Source organism: Somniosus microcephalus, chromosome 11 (genome assembly GCF_052327205.1).
Source record: "Somniosus microcephalus isolate GS21.2 chromosome 11, FLI_Smic_1.0, whole genome shotgun sequence".
Taxonomy (NCBI): Eukaryota; Metazoa; Chordata; class Chondrichthyes; order Squaliformes; family Somniosidae; genus Somniosus; species Somniosus microcephalus.
Window position 1 is genome coordinate 47,285,635 of NC_140997.1, and position 17,411 is coordinate 47,303,045.

Here is a 17,411-nt window from a genome sequence, read left to right on the forward strand (position 1 = left end):
GTTATTTCAGATTTCCAGCATCCGCAGTATTTTGCTATTATATCTTAATATAGATGGTTGCTAGAGGTTTAAAAAAATGCCTGGACAACAATTAAAGCTTCCATCTCCCAAACTGAGTGTCAATGTAAGATGTACAAACTTCAGTTTTAAGAACATTGACCAATACTCATTTACAGTATGTGATTTAAATGAATGAATGTTAATTGCACAGGGCAAAGTGTTCAGAAGTTAAACTAGTCTAAATTATAAGCTTGAAAGAAAACCACACTTTATTCGTCATAAAGACAAAATAAAGTTTTGATGGCCGAGTTCACTCTGGGTTAATAGGAGCATTTAACATAAAGCAGTTAAAAAAAAAAAATTTTTAAACAGAAACAAATATTCATATATATCGACCTCCTTTCAAAAAAGCACTTGAGTAAAGGCTTATTAATATACTCTGTCGTTGTGAGATCCCAACTTCAGAAAAAAAACACATCGATGGCAGATGAAATAAGATAGCTTGGAAAGGCCAGCATGAGATAGCAAATAGTGCAGAGATCTGAGAGCAGTCAGACTCCATCACCTCTCGAGCCCTCCTCCCCCACCCTCCCCCCCTTTCTCCTCCTCCGGTCTCCAAACCACGGGCCTTGTTTGTGTTTGTGGCGCTTTAAAAAAAACAAAATTTACATATATATTTCAATAAAGCACACAACACACACACACATACGCCCGGTTATTTAAAAGACACGCGAGCGCAACTCACTTGGATAAAATTAATTCGACGGAAATTTAATTTTTGAGCACACGCAAAAAAATAATAACCAAGAGATCGCCGCACGGACACGAAGGTCGGATGGGTTTAATTTGAGAGAGCAAGGCAGAGGCCGGCATGGCGGCTGTGGCCTACGCGTTGTTCCCATTAGAGGAGGTGGTGGTGGAGAGGGGCGGGGGAAGAGGACGAGAAACCCCGCGCTCAGCGTGCGGCCCTGCGGCCTACCACCAACCGTCATTTTGTTTTAATATAACGATCCGCCATTAAAGGGCCGGCGGGAGGCCGCTCGGTAAAGTGCTGAATAAGGGTAGTGTGACACACACACACCACCCCCCCCCCCTCTCTCCCTCCTACCCTATCCCGGGGATGGAGGGCCTACCTCCCGCCCCCCCCACACCAAACCCTCGGGCCTTCGTACCTTCCATCTCCATCTCCTCGGGCTCGCTGAGGTGCTGCTCATTCTGCTCGGACTTGGTGCGGTGGTTCATGGTCTCGCAGTCGGCGGCCTCCGCCTCGGCCCTTCTCGCGTCGGCAGCCGGCGGGTGGGCGGTGAGAGACGGCTCTCGGGTGGCAGGAACGGAAACCCGGACGTATTTGCTCGCTATTCGCCCAATCTCGGCCGAGTTGTGCGCTTGAAGCTCCCCCCTCCCCGCTTGTCACGGCAAAGGGGGAACTCGCCTCGACCTGCACCGAAAAAGGTGGGGAGAGCCAGCGCCTCCCGAAGGGGGCGGGGGGGAGGAAGGGAAAAGGAGAAAAAAATAAACTTAGCGGATTTTTATTTGGTGGAAACGGAGGGAGGGAGGTTTTTTTAAAAAAAAAAATCGACGCGGCTTCAAACCAAGGTAAGCGGGCGCCGGACGGGGAGTAAACGGGCGCTTTCACTGCTGATTGTGACTTGTCGTCGTTGCTGCGGCGGCGGCCACTGGCCCTTGTGGGTTCCTACGCCTCCTTTTTTCTTCTTCTTCTACTATCTTTGCTTTGCTCTGCTCTGCTCTCTCTCTCGGCTCCAAAGCCCCTCAGCTCGCTGTTTGCACCGTGTAGAAAATGGCGGCGCGGTACGACACAGATGTCACATCCGCACGGCGCATGCGCAGCTGGGTCTGGGTGGGTTGGAGGAGGGGAGGAAAAGCGCCCAGCCACCGTCGTCATCATCATCAACAACACAAGATCATTTTATTATCTGCAGATCCCACAGCAAGCAGGCTCACAATGTGCAGTTTCAGCTTTTACACTCTCCTGATTTCGACAGTCGTACAGCACCTTCTTCTTCCCCCCCCCCCCCGCAAAAAAAATAGCATTCTTCCAGCAAAAAAAATATGTTGTTGTTTCTCCCTCAACATTTTGAAAGAAAAAGTTGATCCTTAAGCGAATTACAAAAGTGTCTATTTTCCAAAGTTAAAAGTTTGACAACTTAAAAGTTAAATTCTCCAACGGTAGTGTGGTTATGTTACTGGTCATAGATTAAGAATCCAGAGAATGTGAGTTCAAATTCCACCATGGCAGTTTGAAAATTTAAATTCAGTTTTTTTCAAAACGTATCTGGAAATAAAGAGCTGGTATCAGGCAAAGTGACCATGAAGCTGTTGGATAGTTGTAAAAATCCAACTGGTTAATGACCGTTCTTTAAGTTCCTTTCTGAAGGAAACTTCTTGTCCTTACCCGATCTGGCCTATATGCAATTCCAGACCCACACCAACCTGGTTGATTCAACTGCCCTCTGAAGTGGCCTAGCAAACCATTCAGTTGTATCAATTCGCTACAAAGATTATCTAACATCAGTCCCCACACAGACTGCAGTGGTTCAACATAAAGGCCCACCGCCACCTTCTCAGGGCAACTAGGGATCGGCAATAAATGTCAGCCTTGCCAGCGATGACCACATCCTGAGAATATATAATTTTAAAAAAAGTTTCATCCTTTTTCTATATGAAATATAACCACAGAGTGTTTGTTGGCTATTTTCTTCCACTTAGAATTACATTCAGCTTAGTTTTTTTATCTTTAATAATATTTTGCTATAGGAACTGACTTTACAGACAAATTCAACTGCATACCTTGTCTAATCAAACCCATAAGGAGGCACTGTGTTGCCCCAGTGTCAACAAACAAAGCTGCCCCTTTTTAGAGGAGCTAATAAAGAACTAAACCATGAAACAAAGGAAACTTATAAAATTAAACAATATTATCACCCGTGTCCAGTACATGCTCCAGTCCCTGCGGTGCCCACCGATCGCGGAAGGTGGACACCTTCTCCAGAGCCACCCGGCTGTGGACAAGACCGAGGAAGAGAGGCAGGGATATCAACTGCATATGATGAAGTATCATTGTAGGTTTAATAAATTTCTGATCTGCAGCAAAATTTGCATTATACATAACTGAAAATACTGTTTTTAATTTAAAACATTTTCATTTAGCATTTCTTTTTTCAAAACTACCTAAATTCTTTCATTAACCTGTACTTGTGATGCCAATTACTGACTTAGTGCTGTGTGTGTAAGACAAGTTGAGCTACCACATTTCAAGCATATACTAATATAGGTAGTTCCTGATTGCAGCATATACAAATCACGACCAAATACAAAATTCTTTTTAAACAAGAATACTATTTAGTTACATGTGAAATAAGAAAAATAGGCACAACTCACTGGAATTGTCAAGTTCCGTTTCTCCAAGGTGGGAATCGTAGAATGGCATCTTCAGTATCCACTGTTCAAACATAGAAAACAAAAGGTCACCAGAATTAGGGAGAAACATATAAGGACACTAAAGTGAATCATAATTCTTTGTCATTGATTTTTTTAAACTACAGATAGTGAACATCTTAAAAGCCACAGGAAGCTACAGAAAACCTATCGTCATGGTTTAACTTACTCCAAGAGCATCCTGAAAAACACTTTCACAGACAACAGAGAAATTAAAATAGTTTCTCACAACAACTTTTAACGATTTGAAAAATTACATTATGAAGCTACATGGTGGGACTAATTGGATAGCTTTCAAAGAGCTGGCACCAGCACAATGGGCCAATTGGCCTCCTTCTGTACTGTATCATTCTACGATTCTAGAATTATTCAGAAACAACCTTAAGTTCTAATAGTGGGTAACATTAAACAAGAATTACATTTTCTTTGGGATATGCTGAGCAAGTGTAAATGAGGTATTCATCATTTGGAAGCAGGGGATAACTCCTCTTGATGGCTGAGTTGTTGAGTGCACTGATTAGTGTGGAAGTGAACAATGCACATCAGGTAGACGGCAGGCTTGATTCCCAGACTTTGGTGAATCTCAGCTCGGGTGGTCATGGAAACACTACAACTGCCCTCACTGGTTATAGTCTATGAAGTAGAAGTGTCTGAAGGAAAATCCTAAGGTGTTTTATAAGTATATTAAGGGCAAGAGGATAACTAGGGAAAGAGTAGGGCCCATTAGGGACCAAAGTGGCAATCTGTGTGTGGAGCCAGAAGATGTAGGTGGGGTTTTAAATTAATTTTTTGCATCTGTGTTCACTATGGAGAAGGACGATGTAGACATAGAAATCGGGCAGGGGGACTGTGATATACATGAACATATTAGCATCGAGAGGGAGGAGGTACTAGCGGTTTTAGCAGGCTTAAAAATGGATAAATCCCCAGGCCGGGACGAAATGTATCCCAGGCTGCTGTGTGAGGCAAAGGAGGAGATTGCAGGGGCTCTGACACAAATTTTCAGAACCTCTCTGGCCACAGGGGATGTGCCAGAGGACTGGAGAACAGCTGACGTAGTACCATTATTCAAGAAGGGTAGTAGGGATAAACTAGGGAATTACAGGCCAGTGAGCCTAACATCAGTGGTAGGGAAATTATTGGAAAAAATTCTGAGGGACAGAATTAGTCTCCACTTGGCGAGGCAAGGATTAATCAGGGATAGTTAGCATGGCTTTGTCAAGGGAAGATCATGTCTGACCAATTTGATTGAATTTTTCGAGGGGGTGACTAGGTGTGTGGATGAGGGTAGTGCAGTGGATGTGGTATACATGGATTTCAGTAAGGCTTTCGATAAAGTCCCGCATAGGAGACTGGTCAAGAAGGTAAGAGCCCATGGGATCCAGGGTGCCTTGGCACATTGGATCCAAAACTGGCTTAGTGGCAGAAGGCAGAGGGTGATGGTCGAAGGTTGTTTTTGTGACTGGAAGCCTGTGTCCAGTGGGGTACCACAGGGATCGGTGCTGGGTCCCTTGCTGTTTGTGGTCTACATTAATAATTTGGATGTTCACAGATGACACGAAAATTGGTGGGGTGGTAAATAGCGAGGAGGGTAGCCTCAGTCTGCAGGACGGTATAGATGGGTTGGTCAGATGGGCAGAACAGTGGCAAATGGAATTTAACCCTGAAAAGTGTGAGGTGATGCATTTTGGAGGGTCTAACAAGGCAAGGGAATACACAATGAATGGTAAGACCCTAGGAAAGACAGAGGATCAGAGGGACCTTGGTGTGCATGTACATAGATCCCTGAAGGCAGCAGAACAGGTGGATAAGGTGGTTAAAAAGGCATTTGGGATACTTGCCTTCATTAGCCGAGGCATAGAATATAAGAGCAGGGAGGTTATGATGGAGCTGTACAAAACGCTGGTTAGGCCACAGCTGGAATACTGTGTGCAGTTCTGGTTGCCACACTATAGGAAGGATGTGATTGCTTTGGAGAGGGTGCAGAGGAGGTTCACCAGGATGTTACCTGGGCTGGAGCGCTTCAGCTATGAAGAAAGACTGGACAGGCTGGGGTTGTTTTCCTTGGAGCAGAGAAGGCTGAGGGGGGACCTGATTGAGGTGTACAAAAGTATGAGGGGCATAGATAGGGTAGATAGAAAGGAACTTTTTCCCTTAGTAGAGAGGTCAATAACAAGGGGGCATAGATTCAAGGTAAGGGGCAGGAGGTTTAGAGGGGATTTGAGGAAGAACTTTTTCACCCAGAGGGTGGTTGGAATCTGGAACTCACTGCCTGAAAGGGTGGTAGAGGCAGGAACCCTCACAACATTCAAGAAGCATTTGGATGAGCACTTGAAATGCCATAGCATACAAGGCTATGGACCAAATGCTGGAAAATGGGATTAGATTAGACAGGGCTTGATGGCCGGCGCGGACGTGATGGGCCGAAGGGCCTCTTTCTGTGCTGTATAACTCTATGGCCTAGAAATTGGGTTGGGGCGCCAAAGTGGCGCAAAAGTCGGCGGAGCGCGGGATTTAGCGCAGCAATCAGAGTGATACTGATCGCCAGAAATTCAGTTTCAGTGCCCCTCGAGGGAGACGGGGCGAGGCTCGAGGCGCTCCGCGTCCCTCTTAGGGCGCTGAAACTGATTATCGCAGCGCAACGTGCCGCAGCGCCACATGCTGCGGCACGGCACGCTGCGGTACTGCAGGCCTTCCTCCCACTGTTAAGGGGGAGGTGCCTGCAACAGCGCGATCCCCGATCGCGAGTGCCGGCAAATGAGCCCGGCACCAAGGAGAAGTGCCGGGCTCTCGGGAAACAGCTGGCAATGCCGCGGGGGGGGGTGGTTAGGAGGCCGGGGACGGAGGTGCTGGCAGGCGGCTGCTGAAAAAGCGGTCGCCCCGCACCTCCACCTTAACTTGCGCCGCTGCCGGCACAGTAAGGCCCCATGAACCAGGCGTGGGTAGCGAGCGGCGCAACTGCGGCGTTCGCTACCAAGTATCGCGAACGGGGCATGAATGGGGCGCTGCGCACATCGATGACGTCATCGGTGGCGGCGCAGCACAAATGCCTAACGCCACCATTAGCGCCCCTACTGAATATCGCCGCAGACGCAGCCAGTGGCGCTACAGCCACTGACTGCCTTTTTAGGCGCTAACAGGTGGCGCTACTCACCCAATTTCTCCCCCTATGACTCTATGACTCTATGTCTGCTTCTCATTGCTGTCGAGTGAGTCCTGTTGGAAAGCACTGTCTATGGCAATCAGATGAAGACAGGTTTGGGCTTGGGTGCGATTCCCCCAACAATTGACACTCACTATTGATGTTTTTATATGGCTTCTTTTCACAATGTCGTCACTTTAAAAGATGCCAGCTGTGTTCCAGTGACGGTAAGAAAAGTAATGGGTGAAGCACCTGGGTCTGAAGAAAAAATAATAATCAACAGAAACTTGAGCATTTTACAGCAATCATGGAATGAATCAAAGGTAGTAAAATAAAGAAGCACAAGGTTCACTGGCAGCAATTTGGCAAAATCCAATGGATAGAAGGGTGGTCTTGAGAACTTGAAGAAGCATAATGTGGTTCTAACCTTTGTTTTTTTCTGATATTGACTTATTTTCTGTATTTCCACAACTTTACCTTCTTTTATATATAAATGACTTGGACATGGACATCAAGGGAAATAATATAAGAATTTACTCATAATACCAAGTTAGGACGCATGGGAAACTGGAAGAATGTGCAAGACTATCAGAGAATACAGATAGGTTAAGGGTGTTTGGGGAGCTGTGTTGGCAAATGCAGTTCAACACAGAGGTCAGAACCATGATCCTTGAATTATTTTATTTAGAGTGTATTTCAAGAGAAATAATTCTAAACTATCCAACAAGACGAAAGACAACACATCTAATATAACATAGATTTATGAAAGGCAGCCTGTGGTCAAGAAATATATTTGGAATTTCTTGAGAATGTAGCAGAGTTGGTAAATGAGAATAAGGTGACATTTTATCCTGATTTTCAGTAAACATTTTGATAAGATCTCTCACAGGATAATTTATATTTCGTATGCAGTAAAAAAATATATTTGAAGGTCATGGATGAAGAAATGTTGAAATTGGCAGCAATTACCAAAGCAAGTATAATGCTAATGTATAAATGAATCAATGGAGTATGATCCCAGTAAAATAATATTGACCCTCTGCAAATTACACTTGGGTGTATTTTACACCAGTCTTGATGATCATACTTGTGAATGACACTGGTACTAAGAAGGTGTTCAAAGAAAGGTGACAAGTTTTGAAATCAAAGTTTTTATATGATAAAATTAGGAGACAGCGTGGCATAAAACAAAATGCTGGCATCATCTTGTATCGAGTCCACCATGATCATAGCAGCCATGTGAAACTGATTGACTAGATGGAAAGGTATGCTGATCGAGAGCTGAACTTTAATTCAGCCAGATTGGTGGGATGCAAGTCTTTCTTTTGGTGGTATAAGGGTCCTGATTAAAATGATTTTAGGCAGTTGGCTGTCTTTCTCGGAGAGACCAAGAGGGTGACTCGAGGGAAAGTGAAACATTTACCGAGGTACAGTAGGGAATGTTGGCTAAGATAAAGGCATGTTGTTGGGACAGAATAGAGAGCATTTTACTTTGCATCTAACCCTTGCTACAGTTGACTTGGAATTGCTTGATGGTGACATTGGGTGCCCAAAATGGAGAAGTAATCTTTGTCCATCACTGACATCCCTCTTCTTGTGGAACATGGAAATTCTGCAACACCATGGGTATGATTTCACACTGTAGTTACACCAACTTTCTCGGCCTGACTGCCTGCCTCTCCTCCATGGCCATGTTCGCGCCCGGGTGGCGCTGGAGATGGAGCGTGTGGTGTCCGCCGGCACGCTCGAGGCCTTCCCCGACCGGTGGGCACTGCAGGAACTGGAGTGCATTATCACCACTGGCAATCACATTTTAATTTAATTTGTTACGTTTCATTTAATGTATTTTTGTTAATTTAAAGTTTATTTGTTCGTACCCAAAAGAGCACACCAACTTCCTGGTGTAACTCTTGTGCAATGTGGTGGGAAATTCTTCTGGAGCCACTACACTGTCCTCCACCATTTCTGGAATTTTTGATGGAAGGGGCAGGGGATGTAAAAGACATCCACTCAACCAGGGGCGGTGTATTGATATATATAAATAATAATGGGAAATACATTTACCAAGGCAATGGTAGGTGGGGGGATTTTAAAAATGAAAGGGCCGCCTTTGGTGTGGTGATCGATTGCACAGGCTATGGCATTACTTAAGAAAAATGTAAAAATACTTTGGGTCAGCCCTGAGGTTGTCAGCCACCGCACACCGCGATGGTGGCCGATGGTTGCTGTAGCCATTCTCTGCTTGCTCCCAGGAGCCAAGGGAGCTTGCTAAGAATATGCAAAATAGCCTGACACCAGAAAATCAGCTGGCGTAAGGGATGGACCATTGTTGCGAGTGAAACTCCCACCCCAACCAAGATGCATTGGAATCTGCCAAAGTGTTTCCAGATTCAGCCAAATTTCCATATTGTCAGCAAGCTGCAGTCATGAGTCATGCCTGGGATTGGAAGCTGGTCCATTAGGGAACAGGAAATTGCATGCTGCTGGAGTTATGCCAAGGAGCCAGAGTAAGTAGTTAAAGGGATGTTGGTGTTCTTGCTGCCAAAGGAGAAGACAATAGCCACCCTGTGGGAAATAGACTGCAACTTTGAGGGGAGTGCACTGGTTGAGGTATGGAGTACAAGTCCCTATACTTGCAGAAGTGATGCAGCCTGCAGACGGGCCATCTAAATCCTTTACTCATAACAACAGCCTATGATTGAAACACAGCGACAGCCACCTCCATGCTGAAGTCAGTGGAGGAGCACTAGATTCTGGAATGGAATCCCATCTGGTACCAAGGCAAGATACAGATGAAATACAGGAAAATGAAATTTGATGGTGCTTACGTTGTGCCCACAGAGTATTATTGGAATGGTACTGCGGATTGGAACCTCAGGTTAGATAAATGGACTGTTTAATGGTTGTGATTAATTGTGGTAGTGAGGGCAACATTTTCAGGGAGTGAGGAAGATATCGAGAAGACAGGCATGACACTTTGGCTGACCTTTACTAGAAGAAGCTCCCAGACCAGACAAAGCATTGGAATCTCTCCTTCACCATTCATATCATGTGCTTGATGATGGTTCTCGCTGGTGCATGTTCAGCAGGTATTTGTGGGTGCAGCGTAATTGTCATAAACCCGGCCTGCAATGGGTAGACCTGGGGCGCAAGTTGGTCCCTGTTGTGCCATTTTTGGAACCAATTTGGAAGTGAAATGTCCCATGCCTGACCTGCATCTGGGGAACTGGCATCGCCATATTGGTAAATTACGAGGTGAGATTACACAAACTAGGGTTGTATTCCCTGGAATTTAGAAGATTAAGAGGTGTTTTGATAGAAGTTTTCAAGATATTAAGGGTAGATAGTGATAAACTATATCTGCTTGTTGGGGAATCTAGGACTAGGGAATATAGCCTAAAAATTAGAGCCAGGCCTTTCAGGGGTGAAGTTAGGAAACACATCAACATGCAAAGGGTGGTAGAAGTTTGGAACTCTCTTCCGCAAATGGCAGTTGATGCTAGGTCAATTGTTAATTTTAAGTCTGAGATTGATAGATTTCTGTTAACCAAATGTTCAAGGGATATGGGGCAAAGGCAGGCATATGGAGTTAGGCCACAGATCAGCCATGATCTCATTGAATGGCGGAACAGGCTCGAGGGGCTAAATGGCCTACTTCTGTTCCTATGTCATCTTTGTACTCTTCCTCCTCCTTGTATTCCTATAAACTAAATAAAGAGGGTTTCCCATAAGGGGCATCGAGAGTTGAAAGAGATATGAAGCTTTCAAAAGCGCAGTCACTACACTTCCTCCTACAAACCCCTCTTACGCAGAGTGCAGAACAGCAGCTAAAATGTAATCACAAGAAGCAAGTTCCAAATATTAAACAGTTGCATATCCCTTTAAATGGATGTGCATTCAAACAGTATGCCTTGGATCTGTGGACCCCAAGTTAGCTGGGCATGATAAAATGACTGTAATCTTGCTGTAAGCTCATGGAACTGTCCAAATTATGTCACTTCCTGCTCAACTTAATATGGTTTTGAAGCTCCTACTTATTTTGGATGGGAGTTTCTGCCCGGCCAAGCGTTGCCAGAAAATAGAATGTGCAGAACATTACAGATCTGTTGGGCTGGTCACCCAATTTCATACTTCATTACATCCCTTCTGAGCTTGTTTCTGGAACATAAAGATGACTAAAATTGGCCCCATTATCTACCACCTAGTAAAGTAATTGCAGATTCAGTGAAACATTCAAAAGAGTAAATGTATAGATCCCCAATTCTATTAAAGACCAAAGGAGGAGGAAGGTGAAAATAGCCTGAGTGAATCTGAAAGATACAGCAAGCTTCATCGACTGAGTGGCCTCTTCTTGTTTCCATCTTATATTTTTCATTCTCCCATGCCTCATTCAACACAGATGGATTATTACATTTTTGTCATGAGGGAATCGCAAAATAGTTCGAAATACAGGTAGACTACCCTTTATCCGAACTTCCGAAAACCGAAACCCTCTAAAAACCGAAGGTTTTTTCGTTCAGCGTAAGTCGTGCGCACGACATGACCAGAGTGGCGCACAACTTACGCTGAGCAGGGCAGAGGGTCACTGAGTTCCCTCCTGGGTAGGAGATTGCAGGCCGAGCCGGGCAGTGTGAAGGAGGTATACCGGGAGAGTGAACCCAACAATACAGCGGCCCGTCCGATAGCTGCAGCGGCCTGTCCGATATTCTTTTATCCCCCCCTGACCCCCGACCCCCCCCACCCTTTCGGATAAGGGATAGTGTATCCTTTTTCCGCACTTCCGAAAACCGAAATCCTCTGAAAACCGAAAGTGTTTTCGTTCAGCGTAAGTTGTGCGCACGAACCCGACCCCCGCCGACCCCCACCCCCGACCCCCCGCCGACCCCCCCGCCGACCCCCACCCCCCCGCCGACCCACCCCCGACCCCCCCCCGCTGACCCCGGCCCCCCGCCGACCCCCACCCCCGACAAATTTCCCAGTCTTATAAAATACCTTCCGAAATCTGAAATTTTCCGAAAACCGAAACACGGCTGGTCCCGAGGTTTTCGGATAAAGGATAGTCTACCTGTACCACTAAACGTTGGTCAAAATGTTTTGGCATCCAATTCACAAGATGCAAGGCTTGAGGACTGGCTGGTACAAAGAGTTACCTGCACTGCTGCCATAAACCAACACTTATTACTAGAACGTTTGTATATATCAATATCTGTGACAAGGACACCTGTACTGACTATCATAAATCAACACTTACTACCACAACATCTGCACAAAGTGTCATAAATCAACATCCAGTATCAGAATGATGTCTTAAACCAACAAACACTACCAAAACATCTGTACATAATGTTTTAAACCAACACCCATGACCAGAGCATCTGTGCCCATTGTCAAAACTCAAACACACACTCTACAGCATCTGTTAGCAAAAGGTTTTGGTATCCCACCTCGTAGCACTGCAGAAAGGTATTATATGGGTCTGTGGCTATAATTTCTCGTACCTTGAGTTGCTAATTACAGCCAGGTCATTGAGGAAGCACTTCTCCACAGGGAAGCAGGGAAAACTGGAAGGTGATTCAACCCGAGTTCTGCTGCATCTCCTAGCAACTGGTTACAAATCAACATTGGCAGGGGCCTAGGAGCAGGTCGACAGCCTGCTCTCTCAGTCAGGGAATGGTGTATGGGGTAGAGGAACCTAAAGAGGAGCAAAAGGTATTTCAAAATGATGAATACAAAGAAAATAATTAATGCATTATTTTAAAAAATTATAAACTTATACTGATTCCAAAGCAAGCATCAAAAACATAAAAACCAACATAAAGTAACCAAAAATTAAGTTAAAATCTACATGACTGTACTTGCCCATAACCAGTACCATTGGCACATTACATAAATAGGCCACACTCTGGCAAATATTAGGCTCTCAGCTGATGTATATCAAGGAATATTAAAAGATTAAATTTTCAGTCTCTTTGATTGCCTGAATCCACCAAGGAAATCAAATAGAAATTCATGCTATTGGAATCTTTGAAAATCTTTGGACCTGTTGTCTTAATGCAAATTTTATCTCTTCAGATTCAGAGTCCTTCAAAATCTTCAGGACCCTGCTGTGTAATCCGAGCATTCCCTTTGCAGCAGATGCTCTGCCCACCACAGGCCTGTCCCTTTCTTCCTCTGTGACCTTACAATACAGTGAAATTCACTCTGCTCAAACAGGATGTAAGCTGGAATCCGAAAAAAAATACAGTGAAAGGGTTCAGGTGATGCAGTGTCGGTGATGCTCATTTAAGAAAAATGGCTGTAAGGGAAAAAAAAACATTTCTGCAGGTGTGATATAACAATGACATAGTGACATCACAAAACAGTTTTAACTGAATTTCTGAGGCTACTAAACCTGCCCTGAGCAGCAACAAGCAAAGGGGAAATACCCGCACGGGAGAGGCTGACTGAATAACTGCAAAACAGCAAAGTCATGCGTGAGTTAAGGTCATCTCAGTATTATTTAGCACACATTATCCAGATATTTATCATAGCCAGCAGGATGCTTTCTACACAACACACCTGTGTGAGGTTTGTCAGCCAACAAGATGGAATTGAAATGTATTGATTTTGTAACTGAAGAAAGTGAGTTGAAAATGCTTTGTGTTGTCATTCTGCCATTGTGACGTCATATGCATGGAATCATTTTTTCTTTCAAGGCTGGACAGCAGAAAAGTAGAGTTGGTCGCAGCCTAAGTTGCAGAGCAGTACTGTCTACACAAGCACAATGCCATGTATCCCATCACAAACTTAGGGGAACTGGGCCATTTCCATAGATGGGATGGGTTGCTGGCGCTTGCAAGGGCACTTCGGTAGCATCTTATCCCAATGCAACTTTCCTGGGCCGTAGAAAGCTTACGTACAAAAACTTCAGCTCTGTCAGAGAGCTATTGTCAGACACAACAAAGGTAATCAATTCCATCCTGGCCAATTACCTTTGCCTACTAGAGGTTCTGGCCTCAGCTAGGGCCTCAGCAGAACTCATGCCAGTTCTTAGTTAATGAGAGTTCTGCAACGGTAGTATCAGGGTATACTGAACGGAATTCCAGGCGTAGTGCGGAAACGCCCCAGACATGTCCCCTTCACATGGGGGCAGGCAGAAGAACTGCCCTCTCTCCCCGCAGCAGAAAATTGTTGCCAGTAATATTGGACACTAAGGGAATCAAGAGATATGGAGATAGGGTGGGAAAGTGGAGTTGAGGTAGAAGATCAGCCATGATCTTATTGAATGGCGGAGCAGGCTCGAAGGGCCATATAGCCTACTCCTGCTCCTATTTCTCAAGTTCTTAAATAGGGAGAAATCCTGGCATAACTGGGTTCTGCCCCCAATTTTCAGCCACTACTGGGCTCTCTGCACACTCTCCGCCCCTTCCCCAGACTGGAATTTGGGGCTCTGGGGGTTTCTCTGGAGTTGGGAGAGACAAAACTAATTGTGTTTCAGTGCCACCACCGGCAGGAGCATGTCATTACAGTGTGACAAGTTTACATGGGCAGTTCCCATTATAAATGTGGATATAGGAATCGGTAATGGAGAAAGGTAACAACAGGAACTAATATTTTGTAGACAAAAAATGTGTACAGGGCTAAGATTTTTTAATGGCCCTGAATTTGCGGTCGGAGGCTTCCCACGGGAAATGCCTCTGATCCGCAAATAAAATGCCTGCGTACCTGGGGGTCCGGGAGCTACAGAGATTCGCGGTCCTGAGCCTCTCCGGGTACCCGCGGGTAGAGGCCCACGTATCCCCGGGGCGCATGCGGATCGCAAGCGCCCCGGGATCACGTGGGCTGGCCCAACGAATGAAAGAAGTGAATCCCCATTCATGCTTATGGGGATTCCGTATGTATGGAATCCTCATAAGCATGAATGGGAATATCCCAAAAAATACATCTACACATCAAAAAAAAAATTACATATTTAAAATTAATTAAAATGCCATTTCATTAGATATTTAAAACAAAAATTTAATTTTTTGAAAAATAAATTTAAATGTTTTAAAGTGGCCAAAAATAACCTTACCTTATTGTGCAGGTTTTTTAATGTTTAAATGATTGAAAAAAATTCATTAAAATTTTTTTTAAACCCTTACGTTGGCAAAAGCAGGCCTTACGCCTGCTTTTACCAGGCGTAAGAATTTCACGGGCATTCGCTGGGCAGAAGTTGGGCAAATAGTCCAAATCTCCGCCCGCGGATGCCCTTTCCCCGGGGTGCGTTGGATCTGTCAATAAGTTTCTTGACAGATCACAAGTTCTGGGTTTTCGCACATGTGCTTCGCGCGCGAAAAGCCGGAACTTGCACGGCCTTTACGGGCGCGGACGCACCTCGTACACACCCATAAGGGCTTCAAATTACGGGCCAATATATTATTGATAGATGAAATGGCACTAACCAAACCACTTTGGTATGAAAATGAATTCACAATCCAAGGTATAAACGGGGCCCACGTGGAACAGGTAATTCCAGAAACTTGGCAGTAAGCACACATCGGATTGCATTGCCAAATTGGAGGTTGTGTGAAGGACAACCTGTCCTGGTCAAGAAAAAGGGCTATGGGATATAACAGTGAGCGGTTCAAAACTTTTATTCCAAACATCCAATAAAACTCTTATACTGTAATCATTTAAAAAAAATTAGATTGTGAATATATTAAAAGTTAAATCAAGTTACATTCACTGTCTAATATTTAACTTTAAAACCATATTGATACCCACAATAAATACTTGGCTGAAGTAACATTTTAAAAGCATTGAAGCATTAAAAAAATAACAAATTTATATATGAACAATATATGCAACCATTAAAGCATGAATTTTCAGCTCAATAAATGATACCGTTGTGGAAATCACACTTCAAATAAAACTATTTGCAGATTTCAGAAATCACTATGCAAGGCATCCTCAATGATGGCACCCTCCGCAGGGCACCATCAGAACGCAGTCGCACTCCAGCCACTGTGCCCACTGTATAACCCCTTAACACCTGTTTAAGATGGTCTTCCGCTGAATCTGTGACTTTATAGGGTCATGGATTTTTACAGTGTCAGAAGCGCGTGCATTAAATTGAGTCGAGATGATATGCGGCTACAACTGACCCCCGCAAAAACTGGAAAAACATCTCGCAATAAGCTTTTGTCTCTTTGCGTGTGATTGAACTCAGATCGCACAATGCCCACAAGTTTATTGGCCGTCTGATTCACAAAGCAATCGGGAGGGCAGCACGCCAATCATATTAAAATGGGGCCTGGGAGTTACAATTGTCCGGGTCTCAGGTTTATGATGCCATGGGCGGCCTGCCCCACCTCCCCTGCTCCCTGCCCGATTCATGCTCTGAGTTAAAATCGGAGCTTAGGAGACTGTCTCACACTGGTTTGAGTTTGCACTACGAGCGGTATAACTCCAGCCTAGTGCAAAGCCACACTGTAAAAGACTTCAGGCGGACCATATGGGCACGCATTAAACTTACTTTTCAGTTCCTACCTGCCTTTTCCTAATAGTAGGCTGATACGCAGGTAATGCACTTCTTATGCAGTGGCATTTTGGGTGCTGTTCATACTTGTGGGGCACAAAGGTGACTTTGTACTATAATGAGCTAATTCACATAATTATACAGTGCTCTAAACGCTTGATGCATGATGTATTGGGAGTGCTACAGCATCTATGGTGGATTATCTACTACCAGCAGCTCTTAAAAGGCTACTGAGTGCCCTTCAAGCTGTCCTGTTACTGGTAATCAAAAAAAATCTGGCAGGAGCCACAGAGAGAGAATGGCACCATTGAGTGACATTGCATTGTTGGTCCTGCTGCAGGATTTCTTGCAGAGAAGGACGGGGGCTCTAGCTGAAGGACCGCATTGCAATCAAAAGCAACACAAAGCAGCAATGGATGAAGACGGCAGAAAGGGTAAATAAAAGCCTAAACTGCTGCCCAAACCTGGAAGCAAGAGAAGAAGAAATTTGCTGGATGGCATAATGTTGAGAAGGCAATGTGCTGGTATGCGCCTTCATTTTACAATTAATTGCACTGCACGTTATACTTGGTGTATTGGTACATTGCACTGCACTTTGCCAGTATTTCATATTTCATACATGCACGGGTATGTTCATATTGTAGCAGAGCACTGTGTAATGCTTCAAAGGAAGATGTTTACCCTGTGGCCCATTGAAGGTGGCAAGTAAGATGCTCGCACAAGGTCCCTGAGCCTTGTGTGCTCATACAACAACAGCAACTTGTACTATATACAGTACTGCCTTTAATGTAGTAAAAGGTCCCAAGGCACCAAAAGGTTGGTCAAAGCGATAGGTTTTAAGGAGTGTCTTAAAGGAGGAGCGAGAGGTAGAGAGACAGAGAGGTTTAGGGAGGGAATTCCAGAGTTTAGGGCTTCGGCAGCTGAAGGAATGGCCGCCAATGGTGGAGCGATTAAAATTGGGGATGTGCAAGGGGCCAGAATTGGAGGAGGGCAGAGATCTTGGAGGGTTGTAGGGCTGGAGGAGGTTGCAGAGACAGGGAGGGGCGAGGCCATGGAGGGATTTGAAAACAAAGATGAGAATTTTAAAATCGAGGCGTTACCGGACCAGGAGCCAATGTAGGTCAGCGAGCACAGGGGTGATGGGTGAACGGGACTTGGTGTGAGTTAGGACACGGGCAGCCGAGTTTTGGATGAGCTCAAGTTTATGGAGGGTGGAAGATGGGAGGTCAGCCAGGAGAACATTGGAATAGTCAAGTCTAGAGGTAACCAAGGTATGGATGAGGGTTTCAGCAGCAGTTTAGCTGAGGCAGTGGC

The 17,411-nt window shown here is 44.9% G+C and overlaps 1 protein-coding gene across 3 annotated transcripts in view; it reads right to left on the bottom strand.

The window, feature by feature from the left end:
• Nucleotides 1-1,816, bottom strand: part of usp7 (ubiquitin specific peptidase 7 (herpes virus-associated)) — a 120,678-nt gene extending 118,862 nt beyond the window's left edge. For all 3 annotated transcript variants that reach the window (XM_086000616.1, XM_086000617.1, XM_086000615.1), the window contains exon 1: nt 1,173-1,816. In XM_086000616.1, coding sequence (XP_085856742.1) covers nt 1,173-1,242 — 70 coding nt within the window. In that variant the 5' untranslated portion in view covers nt 1,243-1,816. The remainder of the gene's footprint in view (nt 1-1,172) is intronic.
• Between the last annotated feature and the right edge of the window lie 15,595 nt (nt 1,817-17,411).